General features: G+C 27.6%; 2 protein-coding genes across 8 annotated transcripts; one reads left to right on the forward strand and one right to left on the reverse strand.

Annotated features, from left to right (window-relative positions):
* Window positions 1–2,031: 2,031 nt before the first annotated feature.
* LOC113550062 (CCR4-NOT transcription complex subunit 1-like) lies at window positions 2,032–25,177 on the reverse strand. Of its 5 annotated transcripts, none has more exons than XM_026951672.1 (42): window positions 24,381–25,177; window positions 18,403–18,618; window positions 18,137–18,311; window positions 17,944–18,048; window positions 17,714–17,874; window positions 16,482–16,778; window positions 16,204–16,389; window positions 16,012–16,139; window positions 15,715–15,955; window positions 15,542–15,652; window positions 15,321–15,479; window positions 15,136–15,251; window positions 14,650–14,909; window positions 14,364–14,579; window positions 14,126–14,304; window positions 13,228–13,352; window positions 12,970–13,162; window positions 12,637–12,846; window positions 12,429–12,572; window positions 12,162–12,341; window positions 11,868–12,095; window positions 11,654–11,788; window positions 9,159–9,318; window positions 6,855–7,123; window positions 6,625–6,765; window positions 6,409–6,564; window positions 6,201–6,341; window positions 5,857–6,072; window positions 5,598–5,795; window positions 5,373–5,524; window positions 5,036–5,311; window positions 4,832–4,946; window positions 4,625–4,753; window positions 4,314–4,550; window positions 4,104–4,250; window positions 3,825–3,959; window positions 3,423–3,626; window positions 3,209–3,364; window positions 2,898–3,150; window positions 2,679–2,811; window positions 2,448–2,582; window positions 2,032–2,260 (listed from the first exon to the last, which is right to left on the reverse strand). In XM_026951672.1, the coding sequence occupies exons 1-42, from the start codon at window positions 24,480–24,482 to the stop codon at window positions 2,176–2,178; spliced, it is 7,305 nt and encodes a 2,434-aa protein (XP_026807473.1). In that variant the 5' UTR covers window positions 24,483–25,177; the 3' UTR covers window positions 2,032–2,175. The 5 variants fall into 5 exon arrangements, with proteins under 5 accessions (XP_026807473.1, XP_026807471.1, XP_026807469.1 ...); XM_026951670.1 differs by having other exon boundaries at window positions 3,423–3,668; XM_026951668.1 differs by having other exon boundaries at window positions 3,423–3,668; window positions 14,364–14,570; window positions 18,137–18,332.
* LOC113550064 (3-hydroxyacyl-CoA dehydrogenase type-2-like) lies at window positions 24,170–27,696 on the forward strand. Of its 3 annotated transcripts, XM_026951675.1 has the most exons (3): window positions 25,397–25,693; window positions 26,780–27,057; window positions 27,151–27,696. In XM_026951675.1, the coding sequence occupies exons 2-3, from the start codon at window positions 26,799–26,801 to the stop codon at window positions 27,561–27,563; spliced, it is 672 nt and encodes a 223-aa protein (XP_026807476.1). In that variant the 5' UTR covers window positions 25,397–25,693; window positions 26,780–26,798; the 3' UTR covers window positions 27,564–27,696. The 3 variants fall into 3 exon arrangements, with proteins under 3 accessions (XP_026807475.1, XP_026807474.1, XP_026807476.1); XM_026951674.1 differs by lacking the exon at window positions 25,397–25,693 and adding an exon at window positions 24,170–24,192 and having other exon boundaries at window positions 26,819–27,689; XM_026951673.1 differs by having other exon boundaries at window positions 25,393–25,693; window positions 26,780–27,673.
* The last annotated feature ends 252 nt before the right edge of the window (window positions 27,697–27,948 follow it).

A 27,948-nucleotide genomic window follows, 5' to 3' on the forward strand; every position in this document is an offset into this window, starting at 1 on the left:
GGAAGTATATAGTAATCAAAAGTTGCAAAACTTTATTCTAAACTACAGTGGAATACAAAAGAAAATTCTCAGCAATTCCTTTTATACAAGTTGTATAATTAAGTAATATTCAAAACAATCACACATGGGATAGCTAGGAATATATTTCTTAAAGTTGGAAATCAACTCAATAATGTTTAAAATAAAACGGAGATGGGTAAATTGAGTCCGTGATAATTTTTGTCCATTTTGAAAGCGGTAAGTTGGGTCCCGGCTATAAAAAGGTAGTAAGTTGGGTCCCAGCTATAAGCCAGTGGTGCAACTAGGTCTAAAATATACAAACTTGAAACTTTAATTTTTTTAATAATTCTGTTACAATAATACGTCATATTGCATATAATGGAACACCACCCGGACACCCAATTAATTCTACGCATCATGTTAGTGTATGTTTATAGACAGCTATTCTCAGAGCCGTGCTGTGGAGGTGGGGCCTAAGAGACATACGCCCCGAGCGCATGATTAAAAGGGATGCCAAAATTTTTTTTATAGTATATAAAAGGGGTGGTCAAATCGCGGCTTGCATCATACTTTTACGGCTCGTATCTTATCGTAACATTTTTACATAAAAAATTTTTTAATATGAATTTATGTATGAGTATGTATGACTTTTTTTTTTACATTTTGACTCTCCCATATTTATTAATATATTTGGTGACTTGCGAGTCTCTTCTCGCTGGCCATCCCTGGCATATAATATAAACGATAAATAAAAAAGGGGGCAAATATTTTTAATTTTGCCCTGGGCACCAAATCTTGACGACACTGCTTTGGCTATTCTTATCGTAGATATATTATATTAACATTTTTATTGGAACACAATTGTTTGATTATTTATACCATTATTATTTATTTAGAACATGATATTATAAGAACCACATATATTTTAATTTATATTTTTTTTCTACCCTATTAATATAATATATGAACTAGACAACATTTTTATCCAATGAATTAAAAAATATGAGAAACAAATTGTGAAATTAATTTACAAGAACTTTTAAAATTCAAATATTAACACAACATACGATTTAGAAATTATTTACAAATGAGTAAACGATGGAAGCAGGCAAGCAGCAGTGAATAAGCGCAATATGACCAAAAAATATTCAATTGAGAATGATGCATTCGACATTGATTTACCTATTTTTATTTTCAATTGTCCCGTTAGAGCTTCACCGTTCGTAAAAAATGTTGATGACAAAATTATACTATGGAAAAATTCACGACCTTCGTGAATAATATTTCATCATCAGCATTCAAAAGTACGTTCGTGTATAAAATATAAGCTGTGTAGAAGTAACCAGAAAGTTAAATATTTTGAAATGTGCTAGTCGACGGTCTAGTTTATGACGCAAATTTTTATAGCAATGGATGTGTGTAATGTATAACACTACAATATTGAGTAAATAATTTATATATACTAGTGTTTAGCAATCATGATTATTTTATAAGCAAGGTGTAAATGCGCTATAAAATATGTAAAATAAAATGGCGGCGGCAACACTAATGGTTTTAGGCTCGTGTATTTCACATTTTCTGCACGAGTAAATAAAAACACTTGCATTTAAAAACTAAAAAGTGAATTCAGAATATAAACAAACTAATTTCAATTTGATGATCAGATCAAATCAAATAAATAAATTATTGAAATTAAACTTCTCTACAAATCTAAGTAATTCTTAATGTGAAACTTATGTGAATATACACAAGGTTAAATGAAAACAAACTCACTGAAAATATAGGGATGGATAATATGAAGAACACAGGATTATAGTAAAATAAACCCATAATATTATTTAAATACTATTTATAATTATTATTATTATTATTATAGGTAATACTAATATTTTACATAATTAAAAATTCACTACCCTTTAATATATTTGGTGACTAATCTTTACATTTAATAAATATGTATACTTCATATGTTACATGCATAAACAATATAAAAAGGAAAATAATTATACATTAATATATATATTTGTTTTGTTTTTTGCTGATTTGATCTTACTTTAATACAATATATTCTTAATTACTTAAAAACTTGTTTCTTATATTTCCTTACATTATAAAACATAAAAAAATTATATGACTTCATTATTCAACTAAACCTATTCAATAAAAGTTGAATGCTTATAAATCTGGTAAATCTCCACTATCTGTTGAAGTGTTGGGTTGTTTGTGTACCATGCAAGAACGGGCAACAGATTCAAATAACCTATAGATTCATTTTTAAACAAATTATTAAATTAAATTTAATAATAATTTTGATATAAATTAACTTTAAACAACATAATAGAATAGTAGTAGCCAATAATGAACTAAAAATCATAATATTATTAAAGACTCTATAAAAATATAAACAAACAGCAATTATTACATATAAATAACAAAGTATTGCTTACTTTTCAATTTCTGGAGCGCAATGTACAAATTCGTGGTTCCAAAACTTGTATGCTGGATTTTTTATTAGCTCAATAAATGTGATCAATAAGCCCCAAGGATGAGGTCTGTTAACAATCAACCTTTCCAAAAGAACTCTGTAATAAAATTAAGAATTAAGTAACAATTTTATTAACCAATTGAATTATATAGCCAAATAAAATTCTTAAATTATATTTACAATAGGTACTAACCTTGTTATTTGTTCTTGAATAGCTTCACTGTTAGCCTCAGCGAATAGATACAAAAGAGTACAGCTAAAGTAATGTGTGTGACTATTAGGAAAACGTAATTGGTTTGCAATAGCATTTAAAAACAAATAGCGACCTAAAATAATATTAAGATATATGTTTTAAAAATTACATAATATTATTATTCATATATAATTAAACTAAAACTATAATTTGTTATACCTTCTGTGTCAAGGTCCACAGATAAATTTTGGAAAATATCCATGTGCGCAGAATGAGCAATAGTAGAAGTATTTGGAACTAAACCCTTGCTGCGAATATGCTGAATAGCTTGGGTACCAACATACAGAACAATTGCGTTTAAAAGTGAAAGATTATAACGCATTCCTGGTTCACAACAACTCTGTTGCATCGTAGTACGGATCTCCGACAAAAATGTAACTGGAGCTCGAGTTTTCAAATATAAATCTAAATCCTAAACAAAAAAATATCAATAATATTACTTTGCCATTAAATATTTATTTTTTTATTACTTTTTTAAAGCTAGCTGGTTGGATGTAACATTGAAAATCTGGACTAATTTTTGGAGCCAAAGATATTTCTTGAAGCACGTCAACTTTTAAGTTTGGTGTAAATGGATCTGGTAAACGCATGTTACGTGGGAATGCAGATAATATCAAATTTCTCATCTAAAATCAAATGAATAACAATAATATGTTTAATATTTATTAAATAACAAATACAAACCTGAATGCAATTTGGAGGTATCACATCACAAAAGCCATAGTGGAACTCGCACAAGAATTCGGGAAAATCATGTAGCAAAATGAGGAGCACTCGCAATGTTCCCTTATATAACAAATGAACAGGCTTGGCAAGTTCAGCATTTCTTAAGAATGGAGCCAGGTATTTGAACAGGTCAATGAGTAATTGAGCATAGAAATTCCAACCCTGAACATCAGTAACCGGAGTTTGATCGTAAGCACGCTGTCGCTAAATCGATGTAATTATTTACATATAGAAAAGCAAATAATGAAAGGCTCCACACCCCTCAAAAATATTTTAAATTAAAAATGCAATGTAGAATTAACTAATTGCATAACTATTTTAGCCTTTCATTAAATAGCTAATACTATCATTAAAGCTTACTTTTTGTTGTGGAGTTAATCCCAAAAGACGACCAATGAATATCCTGTGAGATATAAGTTCCAGCCACGCATATGCAAAGCCTGGAACTTTTCTTGGTCGAAGTAGATGAAAAGTATGACAAAATGCAGCAAGTATCTAATAATAAGAATAAAACAATAATTAAAACAAAATATATCATATGGCTTTATCATACATCATAATATTAATATTAATATTGTATATAACAAGCATTAATTTTTTTACTATTATCCATAGCTTATTGATATTAAAAAACCTTACAGGATAATTGATTGATTCTAATACTGGATCAGGTGCATTCAAATCAAGGAAAAGAGTGATTAAAATCCTATGGTATGGTAATTGGTGAAAGTCAGTGGCTTGGACGTCATGATCTTGAAGCAAAACACCAACAACAATTCCAAGAACCTAAACATTGTTTATATTTAGTTATAGAAGTACCTGTACTTTAGAAGTCAAAAAAAGAATTACTTTATTCAAAAGATTTGTTTTAGTAGTTATGGCAGTTGCATCACCAGAATGTTTAACTAGTAGCACGATGAGTTTAACATAGGCATCAATTGTATGGAAAAGTTTAGCACGGACAGTGGAAGGAGACTGAGTTTGATCAGGTATCTGTCTATAACATAGTTCAACCATCATCTGTGTACTGAGGCGGAAAAATCGAGTTATGATGTCATCAGATTTTAAAATTCCTTGGACATTCATCTATATTTGCATAAGAAAATTTAAATAAAATAGTTTAATAAATATATTAGTACCGTAAGTACATTACAACTAACTTGATGAATGTATACACTAAAAGTTTTTCCTGGATCTCTATTGGGTGCTGAACTATAAATGGTCAACCATTCCTTAAGTAAAAACTCAGTTTTTTCCAACAATCCAGGAGGATCATCAAAGTCTCTACCCTAAAAATTGACTCATGTTAATAAGTTTTATCTTCACAAATTTAAAATTATTAAAATTGTATAGTTGATAGACCTTACCTGTAGCATTCCATGTTGAATGTGTGCTGAAGAACTACTACTGCCACTAGCCATTCTTTCTGAAGCATTATTTTCTGTTTGTGGTGATCTAATTGCTTCCAGAAGTGCTGTCAACCTAAAAAATAAATAATTAAGTTAAATATTAATAAAGATTTTTCATTTCAAATTACAGAATATCATTAAAGAAATAATTCAATCACTAACCCATCAGGAACAGGGCGACCACTAAGCACAATGCCATTCAATGCATCAATAGTAGCTTGGAGATGATGTTCAGTTATAGGTGAATTAGAACGATTATCTATCAAATAGTTTTGTAAAAATTGTTTTATGTATGCCATGGCTACATAATTTGCACCATTATCCATAGACATAGCCAAGTGCATGTCATACATGCTAATATTCACCATTCCAGCACGTATTAAAACATCAATAGCATCAATGTTAAAACGTAACTCATCTCTAGATTCCATGAGAGCTCTAGGAATCAACAAATATAAATATTACTTTTATGTAAAATAAATAATTTCAAATAATATACTTGGTCAGAGTTTTATTAGTCCATTGTAAATTGTAAGCACGAGGATCTTGAAAAGCTCTAAATATATTGAGATGTATATCACGGTATCTGATACTCATATCCAAATCATGGTTTGCTGATGAACTAAGACCGTCTAAATAACTTTCTACGGTCTAATAATAAAATGTAAAAAATGTAAATAATACAATTTCATAGAAGGAACATTAATCTAAGTAGTTAATTTACTTTATTAACAACATTTCCTGCAGTAACAATATCACGTGATCTTCTTAATGTTGTCATTGCTTCCATAACACTATGTAAATTTGATGGTTGTGTTGTGTTAGAAAGTATTCGTTGGTTGCCAATATATAATTGTAAAAGTGACTCAATGTCACTAATGAGTTTTTCATAAACTACTGTCATCTCATCAGGTGGAAAACCCTAAAAAATCACAAACAAACAAGTTGAGCACAAAAAATTAAATAACATTAAAAATAATTACAGATTTGGGAATGAACAACGAAACAGCCTCCCGATCTAATGGTTGAAAACCAGGTATGTTCCTTGCAAATTCCTCATACACTCCAATCATCTGAGGTGGTGGTAAACCAACTTTATTACGTAGAGTTTCTGGCAGATATTCTGCTTGGCCACCTAATACTAGTGGATCACAATAACGACGACCTTCCATTCTTGACATACTGCGCCTATCATATTCCTAAATATTAAAATGAATAAGCAAAAAATTACACAAAAATTTAAAGCAACATGAATTTGAAATAGTTACACTCTAATTACTGAGACCATAAATAATACAAATTTTAAATAATAATAAATATTACTTACAATTTTTAAGTATTTGTCAATTTCTATTACGGCTTTTTCAGTTGCAGTTTTTTGGACAAATGCACATGCTAATTCTAAATTATCATTCGCACACATGGTACAAGCTTGATCAATCATTTCCTTTTGAGATTGTGATGGAGACTAATTGGGAAAATTTAAATATTATAAAATCTCCTTATTATGGAAAAATAACATTATTAATACATACAATCAAAACGCTCATAAAATGTTGCTTCAGATTAGTTGTCAATGTTTGAATGACTTGTTCTCGACATGTAATCATTGCCAAACCAGAAGTTAAATTTCTTACCATACAATGCGCTGCTTTACGTAAATGGGTGTCATCTGGGTCCATACCAAAATCCTAAATATTTGAATTCATGAATTGCTTAAGTTAAACATTTATAATAAATAATAAACTTACTTTTTTAACAATGTGTTCTGTGGTAATTACTGCAATTTTTACTGATCTCTCGACAACAGGATTTATCCATTCTTGGATTGACCGTTCTATGGCATTTCGTACATAAGTCTTTAATGTTGGTTGACTATGAAACAGCGGAATCTAAAATTAAATATTTATAATAGAACAATGAATTAAAAATAATTATTCAATGCATAAAAAAAATCAACATTACTAAAAAAATAATTTACTTGAGAGTTAATAACAATCATAGACATTATCTGTGATGAATTAGTAGTATTGAATGTAACATAATTAAACTTAGGCTCAACCAAAGGTAGTGGTGGAGACATGCCTGGTGTACCACTAATGCCCATACTACCAGTAGATGTTAAAGTTGTAACTCCACCAGCAGCCACTACATGGCCAACAAGTTCATCATTGAATCGAGTATTAGAATTTACTGATGGAACTGTTGCATTATTATTCTGTTGTTGCTGAGCTTGGGAAGCAACGATTGCTAAAAAAAAAAACCATATATTATTAATACAACAATTTTTTATAAATTTTAAATTTAAATAACAAATATATTAAATAACTCAAAACATTACACACAATAACAAGTAAATATAATATTTTTATGTATTTGAAATGAGTAAGAAAAAAACATTAAAAGTCTCCAAATTATATAAATCATTTATGAGTCCTAACAAAAGTAACAATAAATACAACCAATAACTAAATATACTAAACTACAATAAACAAAAGGTTGCTAAAGAAAATATGGAAATATTAAAATTATTAGTTAATTTTTATACTAATAAAACAATTACATACTTAAATATAGGTAACACATGAAAATACAATTGCCATATAAAACTCCAATAATTTGTTAGGTATTTTTATCAATAATCTACTATACCAGTGGTCGGTAATTAGCGGCTCGCTTTAAATTCTACGACAACAAAGTGTAATTAAATATTAAAATTTTTTATTTTTGTCTGGCCTGCAAACTCTTATTATCTTATGAATGTAGCCCGGGAGTCCAAAAAAGTTGCCGACCGCTGTACTATACCTTTAGTAGCTACTATTATTATACTGTAAGGAAATAATATGGAAAACATTGCTGTAAATTTTTAAATAATTGAATACAAATTTGGTGTTCTATGTAAAAAGAGCTTGACTGTTTATAATGATTAGTATAATAGCAATTTATTTTGAACATGAGCCAGCATAAAATTATAAACATAAAGCTACATATAACTAATCATAACTTAAAAAAAAATCATACCATATTATTATATATCAAAATAGTCAAACTTAAGATTAATCTGTAAAAGACATCTTATCAAAAAAAATCTAAATCAATTCATAGAACTCAAATTAGACTTGTCACTTATAGTTTTTTTATGCTAACTAAATTGGTTTCTATTCCTATATTATAGGAGCAACACAGTTTCCTCAAAACTATTCATAATTAAATAAAATATAAATTATAATAGATTCCAAAACTTATTTAATAAAATATATAAATTAAAAGATCTTCAGTGTTGTTATTTTAATTGAAAATATTTGAATTCAGCTTGTAGGTGAATAATTTGTTATCACTTTGTTAACACAAATTGAATAATTATTTATAAAGATAATAAAATGCACTTATTATGGTTACATGGGTAGAATTTTAGAAAAATTAAAAACATACTAATTAATTTTGAATAAAGAACTTTTATCAAGAGCCGAGGATGCCAGTGCACTGTTTGTTTTATCTCTTTCTGGCCCATGTGCAACATAAAAAAAACACATTCACGCAGAATCATTTTTTGAGTGATCTTAATCCTCCATTACAAAAACGATAGAGAATAATATTATTATTTAACGGGTATTTCCCTTTTTACAATGTATAACAATTATTACAATATAATTAATTACAACAAAAAAATAAGATAAACTTAAAGGTATTTAAGGTAAAAGAAAATCAGGGTTCGTACAGCTTAAGACGCCTCTATAGTTCATTAGATAAATAGTTGGTTGAGCAATTTGGAACATGAGATCTGGTGTGTTTATGAGAAACTTAAAAATTTAACTGTGATAAAAGGTATGGAGAATCAGATTTACCACTCAACAACCCATGCAGGAACTTAACTAAAGGTCAAGTGTAACTCTATAATCAGCTATCGAGTTTAATTTAAGGAAATCAGAAATAGGTGTAATCGTGAGGTCCATGAGGAACTCTTAATAAAAAGCCAACAAATCTCAAAAACCTACGTTGGACTCTTTCAATTAAGTAAGCGTCATAAGCAGTATGCAGGTTCCAGATAACAGAACCGTACTCGAGAATTGGACGAATTAACGCACAATAGAGTGCTTTTAAAGATTTTTCTAATTTAAAATCAGAAGCCGTTCTCATCACAAAACCAAGTATTTTAAAAGCTCTACAATATTTTTGATTGTATGACATATTTGTAAAAAAAACGATTTTATGTATGTTATTTAAATAAATCAAGCAAATGAGCATTAAGTAAAGCCAACATTTAATCATTTAAAATATGTATTACTTTGAATAATTGGTGTTTGGCGTTGGGGTGTAGGAACAGACATTTTTGGAGGCTCTGGAGCACTTTGAGGTCGAGGTTTAGATTTTTCTGCATTAGATAATTGAGGTTCTAATTTCTTTGCTATTTCTGGATCTTTAAGAACATATCCAGCAGTCAAATCCTAAAATATAAAATAATTATTAGTGATATTAGTGGATATTAACTGTACAATATTTATAACACAAATGTTTTTAATAAGCTAAATAAAAAGTAATTTAACATACACATTAGATGCTGACATTTTAGGTCGGTAAAAAGTCTAAAAATATATACATTATATAAAATTATTACATATAATAAAACCTGTTATTACAGAAATCTTCAAACATAATACTTCTTATATTATTATTAATTTGAATCATTTTTATATTAAAATTACGTTTTAAAATATGAAAAAATAAGAACAATTTATTGACAATCTATCAATAAAAACCAGAGAACTTGTTTCAACCGAAAAGTCTATTTAGACTTAGAATAATACTTATACACTTGTGTAGAGTAATGAATGTAATAATTGTGAATTAAATAATAAATCATTAAATATAAAAACAAATCTAAACAAAGAACAAATGGAGCATTTATTTCTAAGGATAGTAATCATGGGCGCGGACTATTGAGGTGCTGTGATGGTCAAAAACCCTTTAGTTATAAATACAACATTAACAATTAATATGTTAATATTATACACATGGAAATAATAATTTTTAATTTATATATGGTTTTTTTTAAAGTCATTTTGACCTTAAAAGGCTCTAAAACCAAAATTGACTGAATGACAACAAGCAAGTGTTTTAATTTAAATCATTGAATTTTTCAACAATTATCCTATGATTTTACAAATTTTCGTGCGATTTCAAATAATTTAAATATAAAATTGTAAATACTTGTACAGGAATTCAAAGAGAACACATTTTAGCAACTACCCAAATGGAAATAATGTGTCGTCTGCTATCGTGCATGGAGAATGATGGGCTAAATTTTGAAGAATTTGTAAGATAAGTATTGATATTAATTCAGTTTTTAAATAAATAGAAGTTACAAATGCTGTGTCAATTTGTTTACACTATTCCTAGTATATAAAACAAAATTTGAAGTAAACGTATACTTCAAGTCAAATTAAGTCTTAAAATCAATTTATTTAATTTCTAAATATTCCGAGTGAAAAAATACATGGATCGCATAAAAATTTGTAAAATCATAGGATAATCATCAAAAAATTCAATGATTTAAACTAAAACATTTGTACATTGTCATTCAATCAATTTTGGTTTTGGTCTTAAGTTAAAAGGTCAAAATGACTTAAAAAAATTTAATTTTAATTTTGTTTATTTTTGTTGTATTGCTCACACACACCACAATGAAAGATATAAAAACTTTAAAATCATCAAAAAATGTATATTTAGGTATTCCTTATTTCTTTCTGAAAACCGTAATCAATCTGAAACCACAGTACTGAAAAATATTTTGTTACCTTTAAAAGGAAACATACTCTATATATAAAAATACTGTACATTGTAAATTTAATTATTAGTATATACGTTAAAATGTATTTACCTTGTTATAAAAATATACAAAAATAAAGCCAATAAACGAGTAATGTTTGTTGATTTTTTTTTTATTACAAATAAAATAATTTTAGGATTTTGAGTACTCTATGAAAATAGGAAAACCCGGCACCCATGATAGAAATTGTTATATTATAATCAACTAAATCAAATTTGATAGTGGTTAGAGAAAGTAACCCGGATATTGAATTAAATTTTCATTTGATTGTCTTTTAAATCCTTCTAATGCACTTCACACATTTTACATTATTACCATACTGTGCTGCAGACATTTTTATATTTTATTTTTCAACTTTTATATACATGCTAGACTTTTGAAATCATTCTAAGGCAAGTTCAAAAATTTTTTTTAAAAAATCAATTTCGACTTAAATATTTAATCGATTAAATAGATAATATATTTATAATATTTCATACTACAAAAGCACTTTAAGGATTAACTAGATAAAATAGACTATACTTCATTCAGTTTAAGAATGCTCAATTTTATGCATACATACTAAACTATTGTCACAATTAGATCCCCTCTAGGAAAAATCAAGTATACTTTAGATATTTGCCAGTTGTTAAATGCTACCATTTATAAAATCATCATATTTATATTATAATAAGTCTTATTTTAGGGCTAGCACACAGGTATAATATTTTTATATTTATTGTTGGGTAATTGGATTCATACATAATTTTAATACACATTATTAGTGTAAGCTGATAGTGTCAATGTATTGTGAAAAAAAATGTATTTTAGTTCATTACGTGTACAACTTGTTGCACGTAGATGGAGTGTCTTACTGACATGTGCGAACACTAACAGTTTTAGTCGCGTGGGCATTCTTATACTAATGTAATATGTGCAAAAATGAATTTCATAAAATAAATCAAAAAATTCACCTTAAGTTCTATGTTTAAAGCTTTACATAATACTTCAACTTCAAATTTCAAAGTTAATTTCAAATCTGGTTCTTCATGAAGTTCAGCTAAACAGTTCATTACAGACATTGTCCATGGATTTCTTGGTCTAAATACCTTAATGTAATAGAAATTAATGTATAAGAATATTATTTTTAAATTCATCAGAAGAAAAAAATATTAATACAAGACATACTTTGCTTTTAGCACATGATTCTAGTATCTTAGCAATAAATGGCACAGTAAATAGTAATTCTTGATGTCCCTTATTATATGCTTCTACCAATAACATTTTTAGGTCAATATCGTCCAATAGTATAGGTTTATTTTTTGCTAATGTTATCATTCCCAACCAATGACCTAAATTCTTTAATAGTGACCTATCAGAAAAATTGGCCATTCCTTTGTCACTTTTTAACAAAACCTAAAAGTAAAAGAAATATGTTATTGATTAATTAATTTTGAAGATTTAAATAACATCATTACTAACTCTTATATTCCTGAATGTTTCCAATATTATTAATGAATTCAAGGCTTCATTATTCAAACAATCCAAAAAGTTAGAGTACAAAGTATGGAAATTCAATTCAATACTGACACGTTTCATAACCAAATATTGTGATAACCATGGTAAACATTCATGGGTGATAATTTCTCTAATTTCATCACACTATTATGAAAAAATAATTAAAATAAGTTATGATAATGTAACAAAAATATTCTGTAAATGCTTTTAAAAAAATTATTATTTTTGAACCTTAGTTTGCAGATTCACTTGACTTAAGTTGTTAAAGATAAAAGCAATTTTATCTTGAACATTTTCAGCAGGTGCAATCATTTTGTCCTCTTGTTCTGTGGCCACTAACAAAGTATCGATGTTTGTTGTGTTTGCAATTGATGGCTAAAAATACATTACATGAAAAATATTAACAATGAAACATAATTAATAAAATGTTTTTGCTAACCCTGGATGGTAACACAGCATTAGTAGTAGTAAGTTTAGAAGATGAAGATGATACTGTAGTAGTAGCTGTGGTAGTAGTGATACTTTGGGCTTTGAAAGCATTAAGAGAATTTGGCATGAATGATCCTTGTGATATAATATTACTACTTGCTCCAGCTAAATCTGTTACTCTAGATGGTGGTTCATTTGAAGTTTTACCATACTCAACATACTGAAATTAATAATGATAATTTAAAAAATGAGTAGTTTTTATAGTAAAATTGCTAGTGTCCTTGAAGTATTTTTCAAAATATGTCTACAAATTTAAAGTAAATAACATAAAAAAATAATATACCTCTATAAGATGTTGTGGGAACTGTTGGAAATGAGGAATTGCATAAATGTGAGAACAATATTGATGATAATCCTTCAAACGATGTTTAAAACGATCCAATGCAGTTATACCAAAATTATACATTTTAGAACTTGGACTCTTCTTTAATGCATCCAAAATAAAACGTAACGCAAGACCCAAAGCTTTATAATTTCTATAAACATAAAAATTATAATATATAATGCTTATAACATATGAACTTTAAAAAATATTACTTACGAAACAAGACCATGCTCTATAATACCACCAAAAAGATGAGCTGTTGTTATTAATTCTTTTTCAGGATATGCTGGGAAAAATCTATACTCTTCAAACAAGTTTCTCAACATACAACAAAAAACTTCCTATAAAATTAAAAATATTTTAAATTATTTAAAAATAGACTGTATATATTAGATTTATTTAGTTAAAAAAATAAATAATATACAAAATATTTTATAACATATATTTGATTAAGCATTTAAATAAAATAACTAAAATTAGCTAAAAGACTATTATTATAGCTATAATAATTATTATTTGAAAGATACTGTCTAATAAACATATTTAAATGAAATAACCCCTTTTGAAATATTGTCATAGGAATACAAGATCTAGATCAGCAATATGTATTAATTTATTTCTCTAAGTGAGTTAACAACTACTAAATCATGTATAATAAGACTAGAATTGTAGACATTTTGTAAAATGTGTTTAAATGTATAAAATATTTATTATATTAGTGTGATATCTTTCATGCAACTATAATTTTAGTAGCGGCCAAATGTATTTGAGATTGGTGACACTGCTGGAAATATTACTTATATTACACAACAAAGAGCGCACATTTCAATTGTAAATGATTAAATTAAATAATTTTTTTCTGACTCCACGTAAGTGATACTACCTTGTGGGATTTAAAAAAAGATGTTAAAACAATTAAATAAGATATTTATTTTCTAATATCACGCTAACAGCTGTTAGTATGTGAAAACTATCCTGTGTAATATCGCTTCAAGGTAAGTGGTCACCAACTACATTTACGATTGACTGCTACTAAAATGAAATGTTTCTTCTCATATGACAACCACAGTAACATAAGTTTTGTTACACATTACATGTATATAACATCAATTACCCTTTCACGTTTAACTGGAGATTCTTGAAATCTTTTTAACATTTCTAGTACTTCATCAATTGATAGTGAATGATGGGGTGCCAAATTATAAATACGTTGGAAATAACTATTTGCTTCATCTTCTATGTCTTTAGGTACAGAGACTGGCATGTTACCATCAACAAATAAACTGTTGTCGACTAAAAATAAAAAATTCTTGTTTTATTACTTTTTTTTTTTTTTTTTATGCAATACTGACTAGGATGATTAGCTTTCACTATTGCTGATGGATTGATCTGGTGAGGTGGTAATCGGCCAAGCATATTAGATGGTCCAGATAATTGACTGGAAACTGCAGGACCTGGAGCATTTGAAGATGAAGGGGTCATAATAGAGAAACCTCCATGTCCAGATGTATTACCGATATTATTACGAGATGGCGATCCAGGTGTTTGAACTAACTGCCCTAAGGAGCCTAAGTTATAAAATTGTATATTTATATGATTTTAATTTAAACAAGCAATTTATAAATATATAATACAAACCAGGTAAACTAAATGTAGAACTTGATTGTGCTGAAGAATTTAATCCAAGACTAGCAAGACTAGTAGCCAACCCAGTAAGTTGGTCAACTAATACTTGTGATGATGGCCCTTCATTTAGTCGATGATGTTGTGAAGCACGGAGGATAGCTGGTGGCGGAGCTGTTGAATTAATACGTGCTGATACTACTTTTGACATATACATATTGGTACAATTTGTTACCATTTGCAAAATAGCATCTGAGAGTTCTTGTGAAATAGTTCTGTAATTAAATTTCATAACAGATTTAAATGGCATTTATAAAAATAAATAAAACTATTCTATCACCTTTATTTAAATTTTCACTCAATTTTATATAATATGGATTAACATATTAATTATTAATTAATTAAAAATTAAGTACAACATTTTAATATCAATAATCCAAAATTTTAGGTTTAATTTCCTGTTAATAAAAATTAACTAAATTCAAAAAAAGTTCAACTTACCCAGTAACATTGCGTAGACAATTTAAGATTGTTAGAACAGTCTCAGATGACAAAGGAGTGTATTTAGACAAATGTTCATCTTTGGTTGAAGATCCAGCTAACTGAGGGCATCTTTTCTAATAATATCAATAAACAATAAATTTAAAAATGTATAATTCTTGAATATGTAAATAAAAATTACATACTTGCAAAAATTTAACACAAGCAGAAACAAAATTTTCGCCATGTTCACGAATTTTATCTGATAACCATTTATCAAGCTTCAAGTATTCTCGTCGTGAAGCTAAACAAGCTAAATCAATGACAAATACAAACTGCTGAACACTTAACAATAGAGATAATGCCTGAATAAAATAAATTAATAATTAATAATCAAATTCAATCAAATTAAAATAATTATTCTTACCTTTAAATCTTGAGCTATATCTAAAATGCGGGAAAGTTTTACATGGTCATGATCACTACGCACATACCAATCACTCATGGCTTGCACTAAAGTATGTCTGAGCCCGACATTCTAAATTATAAATAATAAGATAACAATAAACTATAAAAGATATTTATGAAATCAAATGATACCTGGTGATTCCATGCATGGTGCAATATGACACCTGCATTGCTGTGATTTCCAAGAAATATTGGTATAAGACCACTTATCATTTCATGCCTGACCATACTCAAAGGACCATTAGACTGAATTAGAGCAAGGGCCAATAAATCGGGACATTTTTGAGCTGGAAACTTTAAACACTCTTGCACTTGATAATAAAGACCACGTTCAGCCAAATACAACATTAAATCAACAAGCTCAATTGAACGCCTAAAAAAAAATTGACAACTAAATAATAACAATGAGAAATAAATTTACGATTTTACCAATTATTAATATCTTTATTATCTGCTTCTGGGGTTACTTTCAGCAAATCGATTGATACAGAACGGTATGGATAATCAGCAAAACAAAAAACATCAGAATTTTGTAATATAAGTTGGACAAGTGACATCTAAAATATTTTAAAAGAAATTTAATATTATATAAATTAATTTTAATTTAGGATAAAAAATTACCTGTGCTTCAGAATTTGACCAATGTCGATAAATCATTTCAACGGGAAAGTTATCTGCATGATATCCTTGGGCTTTTAAGCCAAGTCGCAAAGCAGTAAAAAGAAGAACTAAACCTTGTCTATCTTTAATAATAAAATCATTATGGTCAAGTTCTTTGATAACATCTGACCAAGACAATGATGGATTCTATAATATATACATAATAATATCATAATATCAATGTAATAAGTTATAATAATTGTGAAGGAACATAAAATATTAAAGTAAAAAATTAATACCAAGTCTTTGATTGTATGAACAAAAACTTCAACATTCCATGTTGTACAATTAATAGAGCTTTTCTCTAGATCATGGTTTGCATTGTCGCCAGGCCAGTATGTCAAATTTGATTGAGTGTCAAGCCCAGTATGTGTTCGTATCATCATTGATAACACTTTTGCAATTGATGAAGGGCCAAAAATGACTGAAGAACCATTTCCACTAATTACCGATAACAAATTTCGACGGCATTCTTCTAGAGATGAACAAATAGAATAGCCCATTTCCATAACTAAATCAGCTAGTGATGGATCCAACTGTAACATAAAATAACATTTTAAAATAATGTAAATACAGTGAAACATGTAAATAGTGGACATTAATGGTCAGCAAAATTTTTTCTGCTATCGGTGTGAGTAAATTTTTGAAATTCATAAAAGGTAAATGTTTTTTAAAGGAAAAAATATTAAATTGAATTAATGTTTTAACAATTTACAAATTAGTCAAATAAAATATTAAATTAATATTATAGTTAACATTTAAAATATAATATCAATGCCAAACAAGGTGAGCATGTGTCAAATGGACCATTGTAATGGATATTTTCAATTTAAATTCATTGTTATATCATTATAAATTAAATTTTGATAAATGCACAACTTATAAAGAATCTTATATTCAGTTTTAAGCATTCTGAACAAAAAAAAAATGTTATCAACATTTAAAAATATAAAAATCCAAAATTGTCTATAAATAGCTAAAAAAATTAAATACTTAGAAAATTATTTTAAATTTTGGAAATGCTAAAAGAAATATTTTGTGAAAATTTGAATTACTATACTCTGGCCCACGAGAGAGCACTACTCCTTCGTTCATACAAATGATTAAGTTTTGTATCCACATTTCTCCCACTCTACCACCTAGTACCGCTGTAAATACGTGGGATGCGCAAGAACAGACAAATTTTAGTCACCGCCCAGCAGTGATCTCTCGTGGGCCGGAGTATACTACAGTTATTTGTTTTTGAGTTGTACTAAAAAACAAAATCGATCATGTCTAATACTGGCTTTGTGTAAAAATCCCCATTATTCCTAGATTTTTTTAAATATAGACTTCCTTAATTAAAAGGTTTTTACATAGAAAAAATATTAAAAATTTCCCAGCCCCCAAGAAATACACTATTGGGAGGTGTCTGTTAAGGGGAGGTATAACTGTATAATGAATTGTCAATTTAAAAATGAAATGTTATTACCATTGAATTGGAAATAGATGACATATCTTGATTTATTTTATCCATTGGGCGATCTGGATTATCAGAATATATTAAAGGAGCCAATAATACAGGAGCAACTTCGAGCGGAAAATCACGGCGTAAATTTTTTAATAAAACTTCTTTGACTTCTTTGCTTATGCCTAAAATTAAGAAAAAACAATTTAAAAAAAATTTAAATTAATAAGTAGCTTCAATATTTTTAAACATACCAAATATTTGATCATCAACAGCAAATACGTGACTTAATATTAAATGTAATACTTCAGGACTAGAATCATGCAATCCTCCTCCAGTAACTTGCTCAGTATTAATATCTAAGTAAATAAAATAAATAAGTAAATATAATTAAGTGTATAACAAGTTAGGTATGGAAAACTAAATAAATAAATTGTACTTTTTTACCTGAGTTAATATAAGATTTGATTAATTCTGGCAATTTTTGTTTTACAAATTGTAATGCAAATGTTGAATAGTTTGCTGATTCCAAACAAACGAGTCCAAAAACAACTTCTTGAACGAGACTAAGATGCAATATCCTACTCAGCTGGACAAATAGCTGTATTGATGGTTTTAATGGCTGTATTGATGATTTAAGAGGCTATCAATTACATTTCATAAAAGTAAATATCTAAAACTCAATATATCATATAATAATTTAATTTAATTACCTTTTGTATATTAAGTGGATTGTCAAGTGCAAAACACAAAATCGAAGTGAGGGAAGGCTTATTTAAAAGAGTTGTACACTGTTGTGCCAACAATTGAACTTGGTAGTAATCCTTATGCGATATATTCCGCGGTCCTTCAATCTCTTTAAGATCTATGTGAGAAAGAAGACAGCGCAATAAATGTCGATCTGCTTCGAATCCTTGCAATTGGATTGCCTATAGATAGAAAAAAATAAATATAAAAACTAAATAAAAACTGATCTTATTTTGTTGAGTTAATTTAGTATCAATTAAATTTCATAATAGAATTTTAAGTGCTTATAAACTTTAAATACTAATTAAATATTTCTAAGTTATTCCATGCAGTTATATCTATTTTTAATAAGAATGTTGTTTGAAAAATAAACATAACTTTGTTGTAATTACATACTCTATATTATTTTAAAAAAAGTCTGGTAATTATAATATTGGTTATTATCACAAATGCCTTAATCTTCCAATACATAGCTGCTGTCACTATTCAGTTATAGTAACTAGTACATATGTTATAACTTTCTTATATCTAGAATTATTATTTTATTTATTTAAACATATTGTTATATTATAAAAAAATTATAAATTAAAAAACAAAATTGTATCATGAAAAACATATAAATAAAATAAAATATAGTGAAAGGAATTACCCAATAATTCACTCAGGGAAAATACTTTATAATACACAATAAAACCCAAAAATAGATCTGTATGAATTTGATACCACATTACTTCACAAAATAACTATCAAGAGGTTGACAAGCTGTTCCCCGATGTTTTTTTTAGTTTATTTAGCCATCATTTAGCACATTCCTACAAGTCACAAGCAATATAGAATTAAAACGTTTTATCCGTTTTTGTTATTGCTTATTGATTTAAAAAATATAATTTTGTTTAACGTTTTCAAAAATGTTATTTTTTTATATTGTTTCCAAATAATGTTTTTGAAATTTTTTTTTTTTTTTTTATTCTTATAAATTATTATAGTAGTACGACACAATATAGGTAAAATAAAATCATAAAATTCAAAATTTCAAATAAAAATACTTTTAAATTTTAAAAGTGCATGGGTAAACTGAAACACTTTTAAGTAAATAATAAAAATAATCCTGAACTCCTAAAAGTTTAACATACAGTTGTAGGTATAAAATATATCTAAACATCAAAATTAAAAATTTGCTCTTTCGAATTAAACAAAAATACTAAATAGTAAATAGTAAGTACAGAAGATAAACATTGATGAAAAATAAAAATAAAATAAAATGTTTTTTATTTAATAAATAATAATGATTTAATATTTTGGTATAATATTAATATTTAATAACAAGTTACAACCAAGAATGACTTTTTCTTATAAATTATAACCTAATGTTTATCATACATTTTGTAAACATGATTATTTGTATTTTTTTTATTATAACAGAAATGTAATTCTTATATTTTTTTTTCATGGTATAATTTATTTTTGTTTTCGTTTTTTATTTTGTTATAACATTATTTTTGTTTTTCAGGATCTTTTCATTATTGTTTTAGTTTTTTTTTTGTTTAATAACGTTTTTTAAGAATGCTTTCCATCCTTGATTAAAAGTATTAAGTGTTTCCTACTTGCTGGGAAGCTAGACATTCATAAATATATCATTTTTGCATTAAAGGAAAGATATAATTGGAGCTATACAATCATTAACATACTTAAGTTTATCAAGAAATTAAGTTGATGTAAATCATATTTCAATAAATAAAAAAAAATAATAGAATCTTTCAAATATTTACTCATGTTATGTTTGTTTGAACAAGTATAACGTGCTTTGCATGTCTCTAAGCTTTTGTAGCAGTAAGCAGTGCCAGATTAACGTAAAGGACAATCAGGCCCGAGCTTAGGGATGCCTTAATTTTAAATCATATAAAGGGCGCTATCTATCATCTATGACGTCCAGTACAATCAAGAAAATAACAAATTTACATTACTTTAATTAATATTTAATATTACAATAGTTACAATAAATTGTAATTTTTAATTATAACACAAATAGGCAGCATGTTATATCCGTTCCACAAATCACTATTTTCCCAAAAATGTAGGTAATTATCAACAATTATATTATTGAAGATATATTTATGTTAATCAAAATTCATCTAAGTTATTCATTATTTAATTTTAATTGAAATATTATATTTTTATGGCTTTGCAAGCATTGTGCATCGTATTTTAGTATAGGAATATGAACACAATGAGCCTTAAAATTCTAAAAATTTAATTATAACCGTTTTTCTGAATTTTATATAATTTTTAATTTAACTAAATCATGTTAAAAAAATAAATTTTACAAACAAATTGTATAAGAAGTTTATTATAAGTATATTAGGGCAAAATGTCCTTATCACTTGTTGATAAACAAAAATGTTTTTTTAAGAGCATTATGTTATACGGGCCTAGGGACACCAAATCTCTTAATCCGGCACTGGCAGTAAGACATTAACCTCTAGAAAATATTAAATAGATTAACTGATGCCTATACTTGTATACAGCTACTAAGGAACAACTATTGTAGTATAATTGAAAATACAAACAGCTTGGCAATTAAATCGAGTATTTCGAGAAACAATAAAGGCTCGCCAAAAATAAGCAAGACTTTTTTTATGATGTAGATGGTGGGTGATAGAAAGATAAATACCGCACAAAAAAATTTTAAAATATAAGTAATTTTCCAATTGTTGACACAATAATATGTCAACTTAAATATCAATTTAAAAACTTACATAATGTTTGTAATATTTTTAATTTTTTAAAACCTTAATCACTTTTGAGACCAGATGAAATTACTGTTAAAGGATTATCAACCAGATATAAGTTCTGATTTAACAAACCAATTACTATCAATCAATAAAATTAAAATAGTATCCAAGCATTGACCTCATTTATTCTTGAAAATGGCTGTTACAAGTTGTTCTGATATATTAGGAGCATGTATAATTTATTTGGCGTTGTCGGTTGGTTAGCAACTTCATAATGGTCTTTCAAAACTTAATACTTAAGATAATAAAAAAACTATTTAAAGAACTCAATTAGATAAGAGCGACTGATCAATATTTCAATTTTAAATATTGAACAGGGTCATACAAACAACAAAACATAAATATAGAAAAAATTGTAACAAATTTTTCAAACATGAAAGCAAGAAGAATGAACTTTGATTGAATATTAATATATTTTTATTATAATTATTTTTTAAATTGTCAATTTTTACATGAAATGTTGTTCAAGTTTATTCTAATTATCCAAATATAGATAAATATAAATACAGATATTATTTCAATGATATCGAATATAATAATTAAATAATAAATAACCATTTATCATACCTTTTAGTTTTTTCAACAACAAAAAAAATGTCAATATAGCAAGCATTATAGATTATATACTCTATAGTTATAGGACTCATAATTTAATTTTATCTTGGGGCCCTAAATAAGTTGCAGCACTAGATTAACCTTGATTTCATGTTATTTTGATTGTGTTTTTGAGCGTACATTGATTCCAATTTTTAAGCTCAACTAAACAAATTTCTTAGTTTCTCTATAAATTCCTCCAAAAATCCAATAAATATGTAGCCAAAGTATAATAATCTAGATTAAAATATTAGTTACTGCCATGGAAATATAATAAAAATGTAGTAATCTTACATAAAATAATGAATACGCTTAAATAAATGTCTGGTAATGGCTTAATATGCAATACACACATGTATCAATCGACCAACAAAATAATGTTTCACTATGGATATATAATGAAAACCATTTTTCATCGTAGAAGAAACTGAGAACCCTATTGCCAAATTATATAAAATTAAATGAAACCTGGAACAATATGTTTCCATCAAATATAGGTATTCATAATTAAATAATCATAGATAAATTCACCAAATGGTTTATCCCTCTGAATTGTGTATTAATCCAGAAATAGAAGCATAGATATTGAAGAATTATAGATGGTTGTAAAATCCAAGAACAAAATGAGGCATTTCCTTAACTTGATCAACAATTCTAAGTAAAATGGTAGAGATCTTGCCATAAAACTCAAAAACTGCTTTAGAAGAGTTTTTGGCTGATGTAAATAAGATATTAACTGCAAAAACTAACAATTAATAACAACATCTGAGTAGATGAATAGAAAATTTTATAAATCAATTTAATTAAGATTGAAGAAATATATTTTGATATTAAATTATAGATCGAGTAATTAATCATAAATGAATGTGTAGATAGCTTATTGAACTATATTGATGAATAGACCTTATAATAAGGCCATTATCAAGTCTCTATTATTCTTTAAAAACAACAAACCAATTTTTTTATATATATTTGGTTAAGTTTAAAAAAGTTTAAAATATTATTCTTGTATGTACAGTAAACTCTATAGTTATCCTAAAACCCATAATAGAGAAAATTATATAAAGCTTAAATTGTATATCTTTGCATTTAATGCATTTTGATATAACATTCTTACATACTAACTCAATTTAAAAATCAAATAAAAACTGTTAAGTATTTAATAACAAAAATTACATATAGCACATCAAATATTTAATACTAATAATAGGCTCTATATTAAAAGTAAATATGTTTATGGCAGATAATGCAAATTGTCATCTTTTATTACCAATCACACACACAAAAAGACACCATGTATTTTATTATTCAATGCACTATTAATGATATTAAAACAATTTAGGGCTTATTTATGCAAGTCAACCATAACAATTATTTCATATGTGCATGCAAGTACATTTTATTTCGCATGTCAACAAATATTATGTTATAAAATTAACGTTCTAACTAAAAACTTTTAAATCTATTGATGATAAATATAGTGATAAAACATCTATTAATGTTTGTTTAAATAAACACCAACAAAAAAGAAAAATAACACTATCAACACATTCTAAATTCTTACATACTAATGTTATTCATATACCAAACATTAATAATACAAGTTTTAGTTTATATACATTCATTGAATGTTGGTTAATATGTGAAAAGATTGTATGTTGTATTTATATGTAAAAAAGTGATTCAATTACAAATGTATATACCACTTTTTATAAAAGAAAAACTTAGTTATTACACTAAGCTCACTTATTTTTTTAGATACAATTGAATAACAAGCAAATCAAGATTTTTTTGGTTTAATTATTAAACATAAAATAAATAAACACAGTTTTTTATCCAAAAGTATATAATTATTCAAAATCGCTCATAGTAACTTTAGGTAGGTAAATGTAGAGTAAATTGGTAATTAGTATATTTGAACCTCAAATATATCTTTAAAAAAGTAAATAGGTAATAACTATTAAAAGACTTAATTTGTATAAGTAATTGTTTAAGTTATAATAACTAAACTTGCACAATACTTCAATTTTCTTAATATTTCAATTAATTTATTATATCTTTTAACAGTGAGTTAATTTCCTGAATCCCCACCACAAAATAACCATTCTTACACAATGTGTAATTAAAGAAAATTAAACCATAAAACAATGGATTAAACTGATATATACTATGATTGTCATTAAGTAGAAAAATATAATTGGTTAGCATTAAAAACAATTACACTAATAAGCTTATATTTCACATATTGTGATATAATTGTTGATAATTTTAATAAAATATATTCAATATCAATAAAAAGACAAAAGTTTTAAACATCAAGATAAAATATGATATTATTTTCATATTCATGTCACTGACTAATGGCTACCTGTGGGGAATTATTTACAATGTGAATCCAGATGATAGTTGTCTTTAAACCCAATATTAGGTACCTACCTAATTTATACATTTATAAGATAACTATGCAATACACCCTAGCTGGCTATCAATATACAATACATAAATAAGTTATTTTAGGTAAACATGATAAATCTAAACGTTGTCTACTTAGTACTTACATCCACTAATTCTTGAACGCTTGACTTATAATTCTTTTTCGACAAATTAGCAACGAGATAGCTGATTTGCGACAACGTATATGACAATGAATCCAGGTTCATAGTTCCATGAATGCCGATTCGAAAGCTTCAATAGGGTTTGAAGCTTTCTTCTTTGGGCGGAGAAGACCGTACCGACAACAAATTAGTGTCGATGGTGTACCTATCGTTAAGTGCGACAGACGTGCAGAAGAGGACGACCGGACCACGAACAGATGAGTTTTGACGTAGGGACTCGAAGTGTACGTATGGAGACAACGGGTGTCCAGTCAAGTCTTTATTCCGGTTCACTTAGAAGGCGCAAGCGTGGGTTCGCTTAGACCAAGATAGAAATCCTACGGCGGCGGTCGGGCCGGTGTCCGTTTCGACGACAAAGGCCGAAAACGGGGCGACACCGGTCCAGTCGGACGGGGACGACCGTTGTCCCGAGACCGAATATCACATTTTTACTAAGATTTATGTGAAGTAAACCGCATAAGACATTACTGGTTGGCGATGGCGACGCAACAAATGGTGAACGAAAAAAAAACTAAAAAAGAGCACGACAGTTAAAAAAACGCAAAAGTACTAATCACGAGATTCTATTCAATAACGGAGAAAAGAAAACTAAGACGATGTAATATTGTACAAAATAAATCAAATTTAATAATAATAAAAGAAAATAATAATAGTAATAATAATAATAAATAATAACAATAGTCAACCAGGCACAGGCCGCAGAGGGAAGACGAAGAAACGACGAATCACGAACAGCCGTCGACAAAAACGAAAACGAATAATGTTTTGCCGTTTCCGTGAATACAGAAAATATTTTCCAAGCGTCGGCAACCGAATCGTCGCGAACACGCGCAGTGTGGCATGTCGCAGCGGACGATAGTCGTACGTACCAACCTAAATCCAATCGGTCCGTCAGTCAGTGGGTCAAAAAAAATGTCATCTGATTGATCTGATTTTATCATCGAATTTATACTTTTCTTATCGTTTCCCAGTACCGGCGATCATAAATAATTTTTATTTCATTTGGGTATTATATAGATATATATGAGATAGTTTACTGTTTAGCACCTCAGCGGGGCCGGTAGTGGTCACATGCGTCGAATCCTAATGGCTAATACATAGAATAAAGTTTAATACTCGGTAACGATAATAAATTGAAATTTAATTTATGATAATCCCGAATTATCCAATTCGTTCTAGTAATTTACTAATTTACCTGTTACCGCACAAATATGATGACCGTTTTTTAATTATTACACCGACGTTTTTCCCACTAAGTGAGTACCAATTTAAACATTTGAATGTTTGATAAAGTACACATGAGTGTGCGAAGATCGAATTTTCTAAAAACCTAAATGTACAGAGCATGGTTTAAAATTATAACAACGATTTATATAACACTAAAGTACTTTCTATTATAAATTAAATAATCCTCTCAACAGCAGTACACTTTCATGCCCAACAGACAATAATGAATTAACCTATCGTTTTTAGACATATTAATAAATTTCAATTCAAATTTGAATCAAATTCCATTTTATATTTATAACTTTGTTAGTATCTATTTTTTACTTTGTATATCTTTCTTCTCGATTCCCAAAACATAATATTGAAACAACTAGACACTACATATTTTTTTGATCATTTATAAAAACAAAGCTATTTTTATTTGATGTACAAGATACGATAATTGGTATTTTCAATTTTGCTGTGGAAATTCCAAATTATAAATTGCTACAATAACATGATCATTTAAAGTCAAATCTAATCAAATAGAACCTGTTTATATAACAAACCTTTTTTTATATTTCACTACCTACTTAGAGTTTTTAGTAAGATAATAGATATAATAATTTAATATAACTTGAGTAAAAACCGGATATAAGATTCATTTACTATAAATATTTAGTTTTTATAGGTATATAATCAAGTTAGTTTTTTTTTTTAATGAAATGTTTTTTGCCTGTTTTGTTTAATTTATATTTAGGTGCCTTGTGTTTCCATTTTTTGCCATGCTTAGTTTGAATGATGGTAGTTTCTTTCTCTAGTTGCTTACCCAAAAAGAGATGCTGCTCATGGCCAGATTTAAATTGAGGATGATACATATAAAAACCGTTGCTTTAATTCATTCGACCCCACTCCGTCCCAAGCATTACCTTTTAAATGAATATATTCAACTCTATATGCCACAATGTAGTAGTGTAAACCTAGTATTGTATAAATCAATATTAGTAACCTATTGAAACATTATACACAACAATTGCTAACTGTACAAGTGTTAAAATCAATGTTCATATGTGTAGGATATATAACATTTGATATTAATATAATATTATATTATAAAAGATTTATTTGTATTTCAGATTATTATTAAATTCAATCATGTCTAAGGCTCTTGTAAGTTTAGTCACAGGAGCTGCTTCCGGATTAGGAAAAGCCACTGTTGAACGACTGGTAAAAGATGGATACAAAGTAATAATGTGTGACTTACAATCATCAAAAGGAAAAAGTGTTGCTGAAACAATTGGTCCCAACACTAATTTTGTTCCTACTGATGTACGATCTGAAATTGATGTTCAGAATGCTATTGACACATGTAAACAACTCCATGGAAAATTAGACTTGATTGTCAATTGTGCCGGTATAAGTATTGCACGCAAAGTATTTAATTTCAACAAAAGCAGTGCCCATAGCTTAGAAGAATTTACTGATGTACTTATGGTAAATACTGTAGGCAGTTTCAATGTTATCAGATTGGGTGCCGCCTTGATGGGAAATAATGAAACTGACGAAAATGGTCAACGAGGAGTAGTGATCAATACATCAGGATATTCTGCTTATGATGGGCAAATGGGCCAAGTTGCTTTTGCAGCCAGTAAAGGAGCTATTGCTGCAATGACATTACCTCTTGCAAGGGATTTGGCTTCACATGGCATTAGACATTGTTCGATTGCTCCAGGACTGTTTGACACTCCATTATTAAATCATTTACCAGACAAAGTTAAAAACTATTTTGCTGATATGACTCCATGTCCCAAAAGATTAGGACAACCAGAAGAATTTGCAAATCTTGTTTTAAGCATTGTTAATAATCCGTTTCTAAATGGAGAAGTTATTAGGATAGATGGTGGAATCCGATTTATTTAAACCATTTGTAGTTTTCATCATAATATATTTTAAGTTTATACTTCTATATGTTATAATATTTTTTATGTTTAATTTTAGTAGTCATCAATAAATAGTTGATAAAATAAAATATATTTATAATTTATAATTCAGTATTTTCCTTTATTTAATACAAATTACTGCATTTTCTCATTGCCATACCACAAGACATATTATAAGCATGTGCATAGTTAATCAATGTAGGCTACTAACTATCATTTTTAATGGTTTGAGAAGGGACGTTTATAGTTGAATAGAGATTTTGAGTACAGTATTAATATTTTTGAATTAAAATTGGTCACTTCAAACTTTAAACCTTAGTGTAAACCACAGTATAACATAAAAATATAATGTAATATTCCATTAT

Source organism: Rhopalosiphum maidis, chromosome 1, assembly GCF_003676215.2.
Source record: "Rhopalosiphum maidis isolate BTI-1 chromosome 1, ASM367621v3, whole genome shotgun sequence".
Taxonomy (NCBI): Eukaryota; Metazoa; Arthropoda; class Insecta; order Hemiptera; family Aphididae; genus Rhopalosiphum; species Rhopalosiphum maidis.